This window comes from Podarcis raffonei, chromosome Z, assembly GCF_027172205.1.
Source record: "Podarcis raffonei isolate rPodRaf1 chromosome Z, rPodRaf1.pri, whole genome shotgun sequence".
In the NCBI taxonomy this organism is placed as follows: domain Eukaryota; kingdom Metazoa; phylum Chordata; class Lepidosauria; order Squamata; family Lacertidae; genus Podarcis; species Podarcis raffonei.
Window position 1 is genome coordinate 33,871,800 of NC_070621.1, and position 18,231 is coordinate 33,890,030.

At 46.8% G+C, this 18,231-nt stretch overlaps 1 protein-coding gene across 4 annotated transcripts in view; it reads left to right on the forward strand.

Moving 5' to 3' along the window:
- Window positions 1–18,231, forward strand: part of SYTL4 (synaptotagmin like 4) — a 37,748-nt gene that overhangs the window by 5,858 nt on the left and 13,659 nt on the right. Inside the window, exons 1-4 of one of the 4 annotated variants that reach the window (XM_053373434.1) lie at window positions 4,165–4,500; window positions 12,235–12,396; window positions 15,234–15,449; window positions 16,122–16,231. In XM_053373434.1, the coding sequence (XP_053229409.1) occupies window positions 12,290–12,396; window positions 15,234–15,449; window positions 16,122–16,231 (433 nt within the window). In that variant the 5' untranslated portion in view covers window positions 4,165–4,500; window positions 12,235–12,289. Of the gene's footprint in view, window positions 1–4,164; window positions 4,501–4,535; window positions 4,926–10,265; window positions 10,384–12,234; window positions 12,397–15,233; window positions 15,450–16,121; window positions 16,232–18,231 lie in introns of those variants that run through there. The other 3 variants (XM_053373436.1, XM_053373435.1, XM_053373433.1) reach the window with 3 other exon arrangements.

The window sequence follows — 18,231 nt, forward strand, 5'->3', positions numbered from 1 at the left end:
GAGAGAGGTGTGTGAAGAAGCCTTGGACTGCTTGAACGTAACCTACTGCTGCCTCTAGCAAGCTTGGGCCCCCAGATGTTGTTGGACTGCAGGTTGCAGCATCCTTGACCATTGGGCCAACAACATCTGGGGATCCAAGGCTGCATTACTGTACAGAAGGTAAGGGTTGCATCCATTGCTTTGCTACCTTTTGCCTCTATTTCAGCCCACCCCTTGAAGGTTTCCCAAGAGGCAAAGTGGCCTTCGGGCTGTAAAACCTTCCAACCCCTGGACATGGGCGTAGCCAGGATTTTTGTTGGGGGGGGGCAGTCCTTTTGTTGGGAGGAGCAGAACCTCAATTACCTACGCCCATGCCCCTGGAATAGATCAATCACATGCGAATGTCTTGGTGCAGCTTTGGAAGTGTGTTTCATTTGTATGGGTTTAAACTAGAGTAACATTTCTGGGAAGTTACTGTGCCTGGAAATTGGGGAGCAAAAGGTGAGTGCAGGTAAGCCCTGAATGTTCAGAGTAAATATAGGCCAGGATTCCTGTTTGTGCTCCGTGAGGCATCGTCTCAATATGGGATGTACAGCCTTTGCTTTTTTGCCTCAATCTAATCTCCTGCCTGCCCGCAGGGTAGCAATGGGAGCTGTGAACTCATTGTCTGGGTGGGGTGCCTACCTGCCAACACTAAGGCCTGGCATTTTTGTTATCATAGCTCAGAACCCAGAGAGCAAACGGAGCATGAGTCATCATTGGCCAGCTTTCCATTTGTTCTGGAAGCCACCTCCTGCATAAGGGAGCCTCTAAATCAGTGCCAAGAAGCAGCAGCAGCAAAGGTGGTTGCCAAGAGGAAGATCAGAAAACCTAGAGGCTAGGCTAAAGGGAAGCATTTAATCACTGGATACAGGAAGAGACTTGGAAATCCTTGCAGGCCAGAAGTAAAAGCCACTCTCGGATCTGGGGCCTGTACGAACCAGTCTGGTCTGACCCCACCCACGTTATCGCCTGTTAGGGTTTTTGTGTGTATTCTTGGGGAGGAGTTCAAATCCTGCAGCTGGTGATGACATGTAGCCAGATAGGTCATCTGCGTACTTTGGACCAGGACCAGCCCACCTCTCCTCTGCACTAGCTTTCTGCAGCAGTGCTAAATTTGACAATAGCACCTGTATCACTCTTTGTGCCAAGCAGCAAGTTGGGAGAGATAGGAGTTTTGGTCTGATTCAGCAGGTGGTCTCCTGTCTTCAATAAGGTGCAGATAGGAGCCTAGGAAGCTAGCTGCCTCCTACTGTGCAGTCAGACCCATAGGTCCATCTAGCTCAGTACTGACTAATGAAAGACCACCTCCTACCCTCCACACTCTGGTGTTAAGATCAGTAGAGGGGGCTCTCTTAGTAACTCCATCAGAAGTTCAGGTGTGTTTGTGGCCGTGTGGCCCAGGAGAGGGCATTATCTGTGGCAGCCTGTGGATTGCTTTCTTCTGTGCCATTCCCTCTCCACAGAGATGCATCTGGTACCTTCATAGTAATAGTTTGTGCCATATGCTGGAGAGTCACCTCTTTACCCTGGCTTTGACACTTGAGCCATGTTTTCAGGACCTGCCCTATTCAGGTAACTCATTTCTCTTAGCTGTTTTAAATGCATTTTAAATTATTGTAAGCTGCTCTGGCAGCAGCTGTCCAGGGTTTCAGGCAGAGGACATTCCTGGTCCTACCCTGGAGTTTCCAGGGATTGAACCTGGGCCCTTCTGCATGCACAGCAGATACTGTACCACTGAACTACAACCCTATTTATGTGCCAGAACATTTTAGCTTCTCACCTTGTCAGCTGCTGTTTTGTTACTCAAAGTAACATATATATTATTTTAGTGATAGTATATTTGATACAGATATTTCTTTGCCTGAGAAGCCAGGAATGCCCATTTTTCTAATAATGCAATTGTTGCCATCACTTTTTATAATAGGCTCAAGGCACTCTTAGTAGCACTGCATGCTCTCAAAGCAGTTCTTACGTCCAGTAAAAGCAGGGCCTTTATTGTGGAGGCACCGGTCATTTGGAATGCACTTTCAATGAACAGCAGTAAATGCAAAAGTGGTGGACGTCACTCATCATTTAGATAGCCTGATAGGTAGTGCTAGAGAGGTATCAGTGGTCGTGGTGCATGTAAGCACCAATGACAAGGAAATGTAGTCTCAAGGTCCTGGAAGCCAAATTTAGGATGCTAGGTAGGATGCTGAAAGCTGAGACCTGCTTACAGCTGATCTGTTCACCCAGGCTTTGCCTGAGGGGTGATCCTGCTATGCTGATTTATCAACCTGTTATTGTAATTTGTGATGTATTCTGTATTCGTTTTATAAAGGTTGCAGGCTTGCCATCTCTGCCTTATTAAGTACTTGTATTTATAAGTAATGTTTGACAATGTTAAAAAAAAAAGCTGCACAATTAATCAGGGGCAAATGCCTTCTCAATGGTGGCACTACAACTGTAAAAATTGCTGAAAGGAACCTAAAGAAAAGCCCTCCTAGATCAGACCAAAGTCCTCTTGGACTCATTATTTTGTGAGAAGAATTCAAGCACATACCCAAAATTTATGCCCCGTTTTAGGAGACCCTTATCCCCACTCAAAGAGCTATCCTTTTCATAGTGGTTTAACCACCAACCCTTCTTCTTAGGGAAATGTAGCTCTGTGTGGAGAATAGGGGCAGTACTAGGAATTCTCAGTCCCCATGATTCTTTGGCCATGACTGTTAAAAGTGGCATAGGTAAAGGTAAAGAGACCCCTGACCATTAGGTCTAGTTGTGGCCGACTCTGGGGTTGCGGCGCTCATCTTGCTTTATTGGCCAAGGGAGCCAGCGTACAGCTTCTGGGTCATGTGGCCAGCATGACTAAGCCGCTTCTTGCGAACCAGAGCAGTACAGTGGTGCCCCGCAAGACGAATGCCTCGCAAGACGGAAAACCCGCTAGACGAAAGGGTTTTCCATCGCGGAGGCGCTTCGCAAGACAAAGTTCCCTATGGGCTTGCTTCGCAAGACGAAAACGTCTTGCGAGTCTCGCCATTTTTTTTTTGCTCCCCCCCTTTTTCAAAGCGGCTAAGCTGTTAATAGCCTTTTAACAGCTTAGCCGCTAAGCCCGCTAAGCCGCTAATAGCGCTAAATCGCTAATAGCGCTAATCCGCTTAGCCGCCAATGGGGTTGCTTCGCAAGACGAAAAAACCGCTAGAAGAAAAGAATTGCGGAACGGATTCTTTTTGTCTTGGGAGGCACCACTGTACACAGAAACGCCATTTACCTTCCTGTCAGAGTGGTACCTATTTATCTACTTGCACTTTGACGTGTTTTCGAACTGCTAGGTCAGCAGGAGCAGGGACTGAGCAATGGGAGCTCACCCCGTCACAGGAATAGGACGGCTTTATATAGTGCAGATGGGACTTAAGTTTTAGCGCTTAAAGTGGATTGTAGTGGTCTATTGCCTTTTTTTTGCTGTTAGTAAAGTGATGGAAATGCTCTGAAAAGTGTGGTATGAATGAATGATTAACAGCGCGATGTGTAAGGCACCCTGCAAATCGGAACAAATGCTCATTGTTCTGCAACTGTCCTGCAGACAAAACTGGAAGGAATGCTTAAACAAAAGCCGGGCATAGTCTAATCTCTCTGTCACCTTTGTGCAAGCAAATCAAGACGAGTGCTCACTAAACAGGTCGTCTGGAGGAGCCTAAAGTCCAGCATCCTGTTTCTCAAAGTAGCCAACCAGATGCCTATGGGAAGCCTGCAAGCACGACATAAGGACAATCGCCCTTCTGTGGGAGAATTGCCAGGCTCCCGCACTTCCTGCCTCTTGAGAGAAGGTTGTGGGGAGTGATTAGGAAGCCTTGTTCCCCTCGTAGGGCTGCAGTTCCCAAAGTGGTTTAACGACGAACTCTTGAGAATGCTAGATCTGGGAGGGAAATATTAGCCTCCAAACAGCTCTCAGCACCCATAACAAACTGCAGTTCCCAGGATTCTATAGGAGAAGCTATGGCCGTTTAATGTGGCATGCTTTGTATGCATACCTAACTGTCAACTTTTCCCTTTTCTTGCGAGGAATCCTATTCGGAATAAGGGAATTTCCCTTAAAAAAAGGGAAAAGTTGACAGCTATGTATGCATAGCGCAGATGAGACATAATGTATGTCGATGAGCTTCAGAACTTGCTGTTTTTAGGATGCTCTTGAAAATGTTTTTAGTACAGTATTGCTGACTTATTTAAACACGCCCCCCCCCCGCGCGCGCACACCGCAAACACCCCTTTTAGTCCATTAGAAAGTTTGCAGTAGATAAATAGCAACCGATTAAGCCATACTGTACTGTGTTGGGAATAAATCCTGATCTCGGCTTTAAAAGGTTGGCAAAAGGGCGTGGTGCCTTTAAAGGAAACAGCTCCTCCCAGGTCAGGGAAAAATTCAAGCTGTTCCTGAAGCAGCTGTGGTTGGTGGTTAACCGCGACGAGAGCCGGGGAATCTGCGGGGCGCGCTGCGTACAGGTACCCCTCTTTTCCCATGCCAATTCCTCTTCCGCCCCCACCCCCTCGCCCCGCCATCGTGGGAGGACGCAGCATTCCACCTTCCTGCCCTGGGCCCCTTTCCAAAGTAGGGCTTTTGCACCACCACCAGTTTCTGTCCTCGATTTCATCCCCGCCCTAGTTCGCAAGCCTGTTTTGCCTGCTTTTAAAAGGCTAGCGTGGCATTAGTTAACCACCTAGGGGACAGGTGCCGTTCCCCATCCCAAAGTCCTGCTTGGACGGTCTGGCCTGCGGGTCCTTCCTTGGTGAGCAAAGGCTGGCTGGGTTTAGAAAGGCACTCTGGATGTGCTTTGAGGCAAGGGTTCCAAGTAAATACTGCTTGGACTTACCTGGAAGTAAAGCACGGGAGTCCTCGGTGAGGGGTCTGCCCAAACTTCTCTCGTGAGGTGTGTATCCATTGTTCTTTCGCCCTAATGTTTTCCTGGGCTCGCTCTGGTTTATGAACTGTGCTTCCTTTATCAGGTGCATTGTTTAGAAACAGCAGTCTTTGCTGTTAAATCCCCGTGTGTTTTTATGTTGGCTTCAGGGATTTAACTTCCCCTCAAACCTGTTGGAATTGTATATGTGAAGGTGTTCATATGGAGAGTCTTCTTGAGCATGTGCAAAGTGTTTTTCCCTTTTATCAATTCATTTAGTTGTTAGTTGCATTTATATCCTCCTTTTCCTCCAGGGAGCTTAAGGTGGCACATATGGTTCTCCCCCTCTCCATATTATCATCACAACAACCTTGTGGGGTAGACTAAGCTGAGGATTGGTGACCCAGCGAGCTTGGATTTGAACCCTGGTCTTGGCATAGCAGAGTAGTTGCAGCTTGCAGGAGGAAACCTTAAGTCAGATGACATAGCCTCAAGGCAGACTCATGTTCTTGGGCGTAAGGGAGAGAATTTTAGGCACATTCAAAGGTGTTGCCTCTTACATTGCAAGATCCAGAGCTGATCAGCTGACATTACAAGTGAAGGGCCTCTCCAGTCTGGGTTTCGTTTTGCTTTTTTGACAGGTATATTCTGTAGCATAGCAACAAAGCAATCGTATTTATTCATTTTCATTTGCTTAACAAGATTTGTATAGCACTTGGCTGTAATAAAACCTCTAAGTGGTTTTCTTTTTCTTTTTTTAAAATAAGTAAGTTAAAAGTATGCAACAACAAAAGGTGCGTGCCTGGTGTCAATGGGCAGGGAGTTCCAAAGTGTAGGCCTGTCACCGTAAAAAATTGTTTTTTTCTTTTTAGAATTATGACATACTGGACAGTCTATACACCATTCTGCTTTATTAGTTTTCCCGCAGTACTTCCCCAGGGTTGTTACATGATTATTGGCATCTGAAAGGGCTCTCTTGAGCTATTGTGCAAGAAAAGCAGGCACTCTCCCCATCCCCCTCCCCCCAAAAAAACTTACAGGCTCTCCGCAGGAAGTTACACTGAGTGGAAATGAAGCAGTGTGCCATCTCTGAAAACAGAACCGCATATGACAGCCCTGATACCATCGTGAGCATAAATCATTATGAATGCACAGCAAAAATGTGGTTCACTCATAGGCTGGTTAAGATGAGTATGTTTTTGTCAGCTATGTAGGGCAAGAACTGTCTCATTTCTCTCAAGGGAAACATTACAGGTAGTTGTTTGAGGAATGGCTTCCTCCTTCAGAAGGGGAAGGGTGTGCGTGTGTGAGACCTAACCAGGCATATCAGCTAAGTGGAGCACTTCACATTGTGTGCTGCTTTTCTGTGGTGAGTGCTAAAGAGTCCATGACCATGTGTTGATAAAAGTTTTCGAAAATGTCATGTGTTCTTCCGCAGGATCCTGTGGAATGGTGTGTTGCTGCTGTTTCATAGGAACCAAATCCTAGGAGCCAAGGTCCCTTCGACCCCCCCCTAAAATATTTGAGGGGTCCTGGCGCCCCCAAAGTTGATGAGCATTGCCATTCAAATAGTGTGAATGTGCAGTATCATGAGATTGACTATGTGGTGTGGGACTTACCTGGGCCCGCCAATATTTTATTCAAGCTGGCACCCCTGGCTGTTTTGTGTTTTAACGATTCTGTGCCAATTCAAATATCCCAAACAGCTTTGGAGGCCAGCTAGGGGTCCTTCAGCCCATGGCGTAGGAAGGGGGGTGCGGTGGGTGCGGGTCACCCTGGGTGTCATCACTGAGGGGGGTGACAAAATGGCAAAAATATGTGATTTTAAAATAAATTTTAAAAATTGGGCTCATGACATTTTTTTAAATTTAAGAAACAACAACTTCCTCACCCACCGCACCCCCCTCCTATGCCACTGGTAGCTAGGTGAGGCGGGGGGCACTGGGCGTCACACTGTGGGACCTGCAGCGTGCCTGAGCAACGCATCTCTCCTGAGGCGGAGGCGGCGGGCGGACTGCCTGCAAGCTCTGCGCTGCATTTTCGAGCAGCACGGGGCTTGCGTCTGCCCGCCGCCTCAGCTGCCCTACAACTGAGGGGAAGGTTGCAGAGAGGCTCCACGCCGCACGCGCTGCTCCGGGGACGCTACTGCCTTCGGCTAAGGCACACTCCTGATCTTGAAACATGAAGCAATATGTTTAGTGTGGGCACACTTGTACGCAGGACGGGGGACACCAGGTGGAGTGGAAAATAGGATATTGAGTCTCCTATCCTGGCATCCCAAGAGGTATTTGTTTTTCAAATACCAGAGCTGAGTGTTTTTATCAAACATGCTTCCTCTTTGCTGTGGGAAAATGTGGGGCAGCTGAGCAGGAAATTAAGTGTGTTTGTGTTTAAATGCAGGGGAGGGAAGACTTCAAGCTCTGAGGTCTTTCAGCAGGAGCCAAGTGCAAAATAGTGGTTAATTCAATTTCCTTAATTCTACATGTAGCTTGGCCAAGGGATTTGTTTTCAGTAGCAGAAATGCGATTCCACCTCTTTCACACAGAAACACAATGCTGTTTCCACCCATGCTTCCTTCATTTTAACAGCCTGGAGATGCAAAGGATTGAACCCGGGGCTTTCAGCGTGCATGATAGATGTTTTTATTACAGAAAAGTGGCAAATTTCTGGGTGATGGTGCAGTTGTGTCAGCAACGTTTTCCGTTGCTCCCACTCAAACAACAGCTACCACTCAAACAACAACAACGAAAAGGCTTTGCTTCAGCAACTCTTTTAAGGGTCATCCACACTTTGCTTGTCCTAGGCTTTGAGCAGTTTTCTGTTTGCCTTTTCCTGGGAAAACCTGCTCTTTATCACCGAATCGGAGCAAGCATCAATTTGCGGAAACCCTGATTTACCTTTGCTGCAGTTCAACGGTAAAGAGTGTGTTTTCCTGTAAGGAAGCGGCTGGACAAGAAGAAGTGTGGAAGTCCCTTTGTCTCAGCCTATCCTGTCTCACAGGCTTGTTGTGAGGATATGATAGGGAGTGGGAAAACTTATGTACACCACCCTGAACCCTTTGCATGAAAGATGGGATATAAATGTAATAAATGAATAAGTTTAGAAATATACTCATGATGCCGCTTTCTGCTTGTAGGTGTGAATTTATTTCTCTTTGCATGGTTTATTATGGGGTGCGCTAGGTGATCCGTACTACTCACTGCCTGCCCAAACCATCATTGTATACCTTCTTCATGTTTGTGGATCTCAAGAGTCTTTTAGGCCATGTAAAGGTAAAGGTAAAGGGACCCCTGACCATTAGGTCCAGTCGTGGCTGACTCTGAGGTTGCGACGCTCATCTCGCTTTATTGGCCGAGGGAGCTGGCGTACAGCTTCCGGGTCATGTGGCCAGCATGACTAAGCCACTTCTGGCGAACCAGAGCAGCACCCGGAAACGCCGTTTACCTTCCCGCCGGAGCGGTACCTATTTATCTACTTGCACTTTGACGTGCTTTTGAACTGCTAGGTTGGCAGGAGCAGGAACCGAGCAACAGGAGCTCACCCCGTTGCGGGGATTCGAATCGCCAACCTTCTGATCGGCAAGTTCTAGGCTCTGTGGTTTAACCCACAGCGCCACCCGCGTCCCTTTTAGGCCATGTACACACCATGTATTTAAAAGCTTGTTGTTTTCCCCAAAGAATCCTGGGAACTGTACTCAGGTAAGGGTGCTGGGAACTGTAGCTCTGTAAAGGCCTTAAGTTCCCAATATTGTTTGCGGGAGATACTGTTGTTGGTGTCCTTCTGTCTCAAGAGACAATGGAGTGTGCCTCCGGGGGCGGAGTCAATCTGCTGCATTAGCAGCACTGAAGTGGTCTCCCAGGGCATGAGCTTGGGCAGTGTGTATGGAGGTCCTGGGCTGCCTTGCTGATGTGATCCAACAGAAAGCAGAGCCAATATGTTTGGCATAAGCCTGGCTGCAGGAGGTGACAGAAGGAGGCATACAAGGCGTCATCCAACCATCTTGGGGATCTGAGTAGCCTTTTCTTCTCCCAAAGATATCCTTCAAAGCAGCAGAGGTTTAGGACCAGAGTTTTACTTCTCCTAGATGGGCTCCTAGATGGGCTTCGCAGGTTGACGAGCTCCACCTGTCCCTCACTTCCGTCTACAGCATGTGCAAAAACTGCCTTTTTGACCACTGGACCCACTATTGGCCTCATCTGCCCACTCCCCTAGAGCCTGTCTTCACATGCAGAGGAAGCTCCTAACTCATGGAGGGTTTGAGACCCACTGGCTACCCTCACCTGGTTTAGCCAATCGAAGCCATTTTCTGGGGGTGTGGCCACTGTTGCAGGCTGGCGGCTTATAGGAGCCACAGGTGAGAGCTAGTGCAGGGTGGGAACCAAAGGTGGACAAATCACTCCAGAAGGAACACGTGTCCCCCACCAGAGTAACTACCTCTCCCCTAAGACACCATGTGGAAGATAATAATAATAATAATAATTAATATTATTTATACCCCGCCTATCTGGCTGCGTTTCCCCAGCCACTCTGGGCAACTTCCAAAAGAATATTAAAATACTGTGATACATCAAACATTAAAAGCTTCCCTAAAAAGGGCTGCCTTCAGATGTCTTCTAAAAGTCTGGTAGTTGTTGTTCTCTTTGACATCTGGTGGGAGGGCGTTCCACAGGGAGGGCGCCACTACCGAGAAGGCCCTCTGCCTGGTTCCCTGTAACTTGGCTTCTCGCAGTGAGGGAACCGCCAGAAGGCCCTCGGTGCTGGACCTCAGTGTCCGGGTAGAACGATGAGGGTGGAGACGCTTCTTCAGGTATACTGGACCAAGGCTGTTTCAAATGTGCTTCAAATGTATGGTGTGTATGCAGCCACCATGGGGGGAAAACCCAGTAGCGTCTCAGAGTAGGGTTGAGAACATCTCCTGCCTGAAACCCTGGATAGCCTCTGCCAGTCAGTGTAGACAATACTGAGCTAGAGGGACCAATGCTCCGACTCAGTGTAAGGCAGCTTGCTACGTTTTGTTATCACATGCATTGGGCTTTTCACAATTTTCACTATTTTTCACTATTAATATTTCACTGTTAATTTTGTTATTTGATTATTATTTTTTTGTAGCCTTGTTTTCACTCCCCCAACCCTTCCCTCACTGCTTTTGGTTTTTGATGGTGCCCCACTTTCCACACCACGTCACCTCAGAGTACTACTGTCAAAACACAGAGCTGAAATGAAAGTTTGAGATTGGCCAGAATTGTCCACTTTTGCTGTCCCGGTTTCGAATTTAAAACCTTGAACTCTCAATGTCAAACTCTGCATTTTGAACATGAAATTTTACTTCAGCATTCCAGTGCTTTATTCTGTCAGGGTAGGCTTCGCTGAGTCAGGTGGGCCAACTGTCTGGTATAGGACAGTTTCTTGTGTTCCTACAGCACTTCACCAGCTTCCCCTTCACCAGAAAGGCCGAATACATGGTGGAGGCTTAAAAACTGTAGGGAAGGTAACTGACCCTGCCAGCCCCCTCAGCTGGTTCAGCCTCATTCTTCAGCTTCTTGGTGACATAGGTCTGTGGAGGATGGGGCCCTGATCCATGCTTTTCATATCTCTACCAAACTGCTCAGACTGGTCTGCAGCCTTGTCTCTTTTGACTCTCTCACAACGGTGTAGTCCCATGACCACAGTCCTCTCCTCAGACCTTTGGGGTCTCTCTTCTGAGGCCTGCTCTGTTAATGATGGGTGACTTGCATGGGCGTAGCCAGGATTTTTGTTGGGTGTGGGCAGGCCTTATTTTGGGAGGGCAGGGTCAGAACCTGCTGGCTATGTCTTTATTGATTGGGGTGGGGACAGCTGCCCCTCCAAGTTCCCCTCCTGCTACACCCATGGTGACTTGGCATTGATCAAGTTGGCACCAGGACAGATGCCATAAAACTCAGTACTGTAGATGGGTTTTTGTTTTTGCATGAATGTTAGTGCATTAACTGCTAGATAAATTTTTAAAAATAAAAAGTAGCATGTTTTTGAGACTTTTGTGAGGATTTCTTTGTTTTGGAGGGCAAAAATAATCAAAATCATAACGGAATCCCCATCCCTCTGAAGCCCAAATATTTTTGTGGCATCTATTGATTTCACTGTCTTTGTTCAGAGTGATTCCCCCTGGCTCTCATCTTGACTTTTAATTGAAAGCCCAGGTATCAATATGGTAGAGATCTTAGGCTCTTCTCTTCCTTTTTTCTCCTCCTCCCTCCACTGTGCCAACATTCAGATATTGTCTGCCTGGAATAAGTTCCTATGTGTTTCGCCGTAACCTTTATGCCAATTGGATCCCCACTCTATCTAATCTTTTTAGCAAATATTGCAGCTGGACCCACTATACTTGAATCGTCTTTGAGAAGCATTGTTCTGTCTTGTCTCTTTCTGTCAGTCTTTCATTATAAGTACTACTAATAAAGAACTGAGTTATGGCAGATATATAGCTAAAGCAGAGCTACTGAGAGACAAGAGAAGAAACTCAAACATCTTCAGAAATAGAAAAAAAGTGTATTGGAGGGAACTTAAGGGAGCAGCTTCTCTAGAAACAGCCAAATGAAGACTGAGCCTGCTCATAATATGGAATGTCTATTCACTGGGGATGGGATAGAGTACCCTAGGAAAAGACACAATTGGCTAGAACACCAGTGCTGCAGACTTTGGGTGCATGTTCCACTTGTTTCTGCCAGTATTCAGCTTTTTCAGTGGTCCCATTGATAAAGTATACATGCATATGCTTCTGCACTTCCATCAGTCCCAGCCAACATGGCCAATGGTCAAGAACAATGGGAGTTGTAGTCCTACAACCATATGATGTAGCTTACAATTGTTATTTACAGAGCCTCTGCAGTATACTGGATATGAGTCAGAACTGTAAGTCGGGGAGTTCCCAATTTTAAATCTCATTTCTCAGGAAGACTTAGGCAAGCCTCAGTCTCTCTTGACCCTGGTTTCCCCACTGCCCCAACCTACAGTAGAATGCTTGGACCTTTTGTAGGCAACTAAATTTGCAGCAAAACAATGCAAAAAAAGCATGTTTTGAAACCAGGCTTACTTTAGCTAATATAGTAGGTCAGTTGCCTTCAGAGTTTTTGGTTTGCATTGGCTCATGTCAGCAGGTTACATCAGAAATGCAGAGCTCATGGCTCTCCAAATGCTGGAACTTTGAATGCCATCATCCATTAACTTTGGCTGTGCTGGCTGGGGCTGATGGTAGTTGGAGGCCCACAACATTTTCTGGAGGGCCACAGCTTCCTTATCCCTGGGTTAAATGAACCTGTAGTATTCTTGCTCAGCTATGCTAAACTCTTAATCTTCCTTCTAGCTCTGAGAACTCTGCAGCCAGGGACCGGGAGCTGCCTTCCAGCCTGGGGATAACGATGGAGGCTGTTGACTTGTCCTTCCTTTCGGAGGCTGAGAGGGATCTGATCCTCCAGGTCCTGCAACGAGATGAAGCACTGCGGAAAGCAGAAGAGAGGAGAATCAGGTGAGAACCCAAATAGCTCAGGGGTCAAAAGGGAGGCAAGAACACCGCTGCCCTTGCTTTGGAGAACAGAGATGGCATAGGAATATAGACCAAACCTTTGCTGCTTGCTTAAGATGACAAAAACAAGGGTGTTTGCAGGTTCCTATTGGTCTGCTTCAGCTTCATGGGTTGTGCATTGTACAGGCCTGCCCTGGAGAAGTCTGGGTGATTCAGAGTAGTTTTCCCATTGTAGGGAATCTGCCTCATAACTCAAATTCATCGGGGGCCGCATCAGCAGTTTGGTCACCCTCAAAGGGCCGGGTGTATCTGCAGGACTATGTAAAGGACATGTAAAGAGGAGGTTTCCTGTGTAGAACGGCTGGCGCCGCTAGAGGGAAGATGTTCTCTGGCTTGTAGGCTGCCGCGCATGCGCTGAAGAGGTGGTTTTCTTGTGTCAAAAAAAAAAAAAAAAGTGAGAATAAAAGGTGAAGGCTGGCAGCCGGCGGCGGCTACACGGGCCACATGATGAGGTCTGGCGGGCCGGATTCGGCCCGCGGGCCTTGTGTTTGACACCCGTGGTCTAGACCATTTGTTGTCTTGGAAGCTTTCTTCTGTTTGCAACCTTTGGCATCCAAAGCATTGTTTGGGGGTTATGTGGGGGGGACAGGGAGGTACTGTCCATGTGCCTGAGATTGCCCATCTCATCATCTCCCTGCTCATTGCTAAACTCTGTAAAATTGCCCGGTTTTTATCTTTTCTTCCTCAGTGGTTGCTCTTATAGTGTGTTTTGAGGCTCTGCTGCCTCTGTCTTTGCACTTACATGGGCTAAGCTAGAGCACCAGTGAGAAATATTTTGGTTTATTCATCTCTGTGTAAGATTTGTTACCTGCCCTTCACCAAAAGGGCCTACAATGGAAAGATTATAAAAGACAAATTGCAATTATGAAAGATATAAAACAATTCCAAATGGAACGGAACAGTTTATTAGCATAACTCTTTCTCTTTCTGATATACCAGTTAATTACATTAGACTTGGAGCTCGTGGTGTTTATTACACAAGGGACGTTGAAATATACTCAGAGTCGCAAAGTGATTTCATGCTCTTTATTCAGCTCATAGTGGTGAGGAGGAATGAATGAAAGTCCCCTCAAAGTATCTGCTTTATATACATTATTTACACAATGGGCTGCACATGATTGGCTAATTCCGGAATTCTACTGTAAGCCAATCAGGTTGTGGATTCACTTCTATCTGGAGCATGATTGGGTAGTTCCTGCCAACCAATCATACTGCTGCATTGTTCTAGGACCAATCAGACTGCTGCATTCTGAATCCTATTGTTCTAGGACCAATCAGACTGCTGCCTTTTGGATCCTATTGTTCTAGGACCAATCAGACTGCTGCAGTTTGGATCCTATTCAACTCAGTACATAACAGACGTTATCCGTTATTTTATGTCTTTTATCCATTGCTTATTACAAGAGTCTCAAAGCAGCTTAAAACAAATTAAAAATGCAGCAAGTAACCTAAGCGAAATAGCTAAATTATTTATTATTGCATTTATATCTTTTTCTCTAAGGAGCACAGTGCTTGCCCCGTACGCCATTTTATTATCACAGCAGCCCTGTGAGGTTGGTAGATCTGGGTTTGGGCAGAGGTTTTCCCAGGCCTCCTGCTACTTAACTGAAAGGGCCAGGCTAAGTCCTTCTGCATGCAGGTCAGCTTCTGTGCTGTTGAGCCGTGGCCCTTTCCAGTCTGCAGAGGTACAGGCCATGTTCCTTAGCTTCTCACTCTCAGCTCCATGTAATACTCCTGATATATACACCTAACCTTTTTCCCTGAGAGGCATTCAAGGTGGTTTACAGATAAAAATAAGAACAGCTTAAAACATTATGGGGGAGAAACAGTAATTAAAAAACAATGAAACATTGATAGAATTAAAACTGTGCAAATAATTACAGGTGACCCCCCCTTACATGGGGGTTATGTTCCAGGCCCCCATGCACATAAGGGAAAATTGTGTAGGTGGGGCGCACCCTCTAAAAAGCCTCTGAATGCCTGGGTTTTCCTGCTCTCCAGATCTCTTTCCTTACACAACTCTTCCTTCAACTAGAGTTGAAGCTCTAGGACCGGCTGGAGGCTGTGCAGAGAAGCAGCTCCTCCTCCTGAACCAATGCACACACCAGCTGTTAGGCAGGGAGGCTGAGCAGAGTAAACAAAGCCCCACCATGCCTCCAGTCTCTTTGGGGCTTCCTCCGCCCTCACTGACGTCCTCTTTGGGGAGAGTCTCCTCGCCAGCCACGAGGACTCTCCAGCTCTCTCCTGCCACAGCCTGGTATGATTCTATTTCTGCATTCACCTCCCAGCGCTGCGCATGTGTGCGGTTGCGCACAAGTCGATCATGTGTATATGGGATGATGCCTATACAATAAAAACAGCAGGGCATCATTAGAAGCAACCAATTCTTCTAATTCCAATTCGCCAAAGCCTGTTGGGACAAGGAGGTCTTCACCTCCTGGCGGAAGGACAGCAAGGAGGGAGCCAGTCCGGCTTCTCCAGGGAGGGAGTTGCACAGTCTGGGAGCAGCCACTGAGAAGGCCCTCTGCCGCATCCACACCAAGGGAGGGTGGCGGGACCAAGAGAAGGGCCTCTCGGAACCTGATCAGGTTCAACTGAGGGCATACTCTCTTTCAGATAGCTTAGACCTAAGAGTACCATCTTCACAGATGCAAGCCTTAGTTGGACCAACCAGCACCTGAATTTCTGGAGCGGATGCTGTGAGATGTATGGGAACTTAGGCTCCCTTCCTTTGTATGTGGTAGTCTTTAGTCATTCCCGCTTTGTGCTCCTTGCAACAGGCGCCTGAAGAATGAGCTGCTGGAGATCCGCAGAAAGGGAGCCAAGAGGGGAAGCCAGCGCTACAGCGAGAGGACGTGCGCCCGCTGTCAGCAGAGCCTGGGGCGGATCAGCCCCAAAGCCAATACTTGCCGCGGCTGCAACCATCTGGTGTGCAGGGACTGCCGCTCCTATAGCGCCAACAGTTCCTGGCGCTGCAAAGTCTGCACCAAGGAAGCGTAAGTTCGGCAGCTTGAGTTTGCCAGTGCTGCTTCCTGTCCTTGTGCTTCCTGTTCCTTGTCTCTTCCAGCTGTGGCTGTTTATTGCAAGATTCTAGCCCTCAATATTTACGCACAACTTGTTTTGTCTAAAGGCTTTAGGATTCAGGAGTTTTAACTGTCCTGCTCAATAATGTAAACCTCTGTGCATTCTTTTTATTTTCCTTTGTAGAAAAGCACGGTGAATACAGTTAGCAAGGCTTGGTACTTGCCGCCAAGGCCATGAGACTGGTACAAGATTTATTGAGCCGAGAATGTTGCTGTGGAATTGTTTGGGCAGTGGGAGGGCCCCATGCTAACACACCCTTGATAATTATCTACAGGGGAGCTTTGCTGTTCCTGCTTCAAAGCTGTGTCTGCAAAATCCCAAAGTCAGCAACAAAACATCTATAGGTTTCCATAAAGTGTTCCCCCCATACATTAATGAGGGCTAGAAACTTGGGGTGTTTATTTTAATAAAACAACAACTCAGGAAGCCAAATTCTATTATACATAGTTGTGTAATCATCCATGCTTCAGGAAAACTAAGTGATGGTAAAAACTGAGCTGAACATAAGTGATTAAATTGTTACAAATGGTCTTTTGTAGCACTCTTCTCCCTCCCTCCCTCCCTCTCCCTCTCTCTCTGTGCAGGGAGCTGAAGAAATCAACTGGTGACTGGTTCTATGACCAAAGAGTAAATCGATTTGCTAGCAGGCTGGGCAGCGACATCATTCGAATGTCTCTTCGGCGCAAACCACAGGGTAGGATTTCTTGACAGTTCTTGGTCTGAAGAGGAGCAAAGAGTCTGTAGCTGCTGGTTCTTATGAAGGATTTTTGTTTGTATTTCCCAATTAAACATAATCAAAAGTTGCCCCAAATAACTTATTAGCTGACAATTCATGTCCTGGTCAGCAAACTCTTTACATTCTCTCCACCCTTTTAGAAATCTATCTTGGCTTGCTTACTTGAGCTATCTGTATCTTCTCAATATCCTGTGTATTTTCATTCTTCAGCCATGGTGATGGCATGGGCTGCTGAGAAGGAAGGGAGGCAAGCAAGCAAGCAAGCAAAGCAGCCTTACCAACCCCTCTTCCTACCTCCTTGCTGCCACCAAATGGATGTCTATTTTTTTCCTGACTGCCTCCATTGAATTTTGGACATGAATTGGCCCAACCTACTCCTGATACAGTGGTACCTCGGGTTACGAACTTAATTCATTTCGGAGGTCCGTTCTAAACCTGAAACCATTCTTAACCTGAGGCACACTTTCGCTAATGGGGCCTCCCGCTGCCGCTGTGCCGCCGGCGCGTGATTTCCATTCTCATCCTGGGGCAAAGTTCGTAACCCGAGGTATTACTTCAGGTTAGCAGAATTTGTAACCTGAAGCATTTTTAACCCGAGGTACCACTGTACTGGGTAAAGTGGCACAGCCCTTAGGTGTGGGGTAAATGACAAGGCCTCGGACCAAGTTTTTCTGAAACAAATTATTCTTTTGCTTACAGTTTTAGGAAGACACCAAGTTAAACATCGTTTGAGGAAATCATTTGAGAAAATGATTTTAGAAAAAAAAAGTTTGAAATGCCAGCAAATAAGTAGAGAGAAACTCTGTCAGCTACTGTATTGTATTCTTTTGTCCAGCTACTGTGTTTTATTCTGTATTTATCCATTTACATTGCTCAGTCCAGTTTCTGGGTCCCTCAGAATCCCCCCCCCTCCTGGCTCCTTTCTGCTGCAATGGTCTCTTAACACTATTCAACTTTCTATAACACTGGTTCCACAATAACTGCATTAACCAGTTTTCTAGCTTATAGACAGTAGCCTTATTTGCACATAAAACTATGGCAAATGATGCTTTAGCCTGAACAAGCAAGTGTGCTGGTGAGCAGTCAGAAATCTGTGGTAGTTTTGCTCCTTCCTTGTTTGTATTGCTGCTGCATCACTGGAAGCTAAGCCATGGTTTGGCACACCTGAACCTGTGCTTATGGTTTGTCTCCTCCAAACAAATTGTGACCAAACAAATTGTGGTCACACATAAAAAAATACTGGGCACAGTTTGTGGTCTGTCTGGAACGAGACAAACCATAAGCCTGAGTACAGATGTAATGCTAAGCCAAACTATGGCTTAATTCCTGCTAGTGTGGCAGCAGCAGGAACAGGGAGGAGCAAAGCAGCTGCAATTCCCTCCGCGCCCAATGCATCAACTTGTTTGCTTATTCATTCACTCCTAAGGCATGGTTTGCTTTGGTGTTAACAGCTAATGAGGACAAAAAATATATTTGAAAAAATCACTCCCCCACTCAAAGATTCCAACTTTTCAGAAGTTTCCATTTCCTCCTAATTGCCAAGTTCTTAGGATGATGGGAGTGGTGTTTTTGACAATATATGGAGGGTTACAGATTGGCTAGCTCTGCACTTTATATAGCCACTGAGTGAACTGGGTTTGACACGGGTGGCTCTGTGGTCTGAACCACTCAGCCTAGGGCTTGAAGATCGGAAGATTGGCAGTTTGAATCCCCGCGACCGGATGAGCTCCCATTGCTTGGTCCCAGCTCCTGCCAACCTAGCAGTTTGAAAGCATGCCAAAAAGTGCAAGTAGATAAATAGGTACTACTCCGGCGGGAAGGTAAATGGCGTTTCTGTGCGCTGCTCTGGTTCGCCAGAAGCGGCTTAGTCATGCTGGCCACATGACCCGGAAAAACTGTCTGCGGAAAAACGCCAGCTCCCTTGGCCTGTAAAGCGAGATGAGCGCTGCAACCCCAGA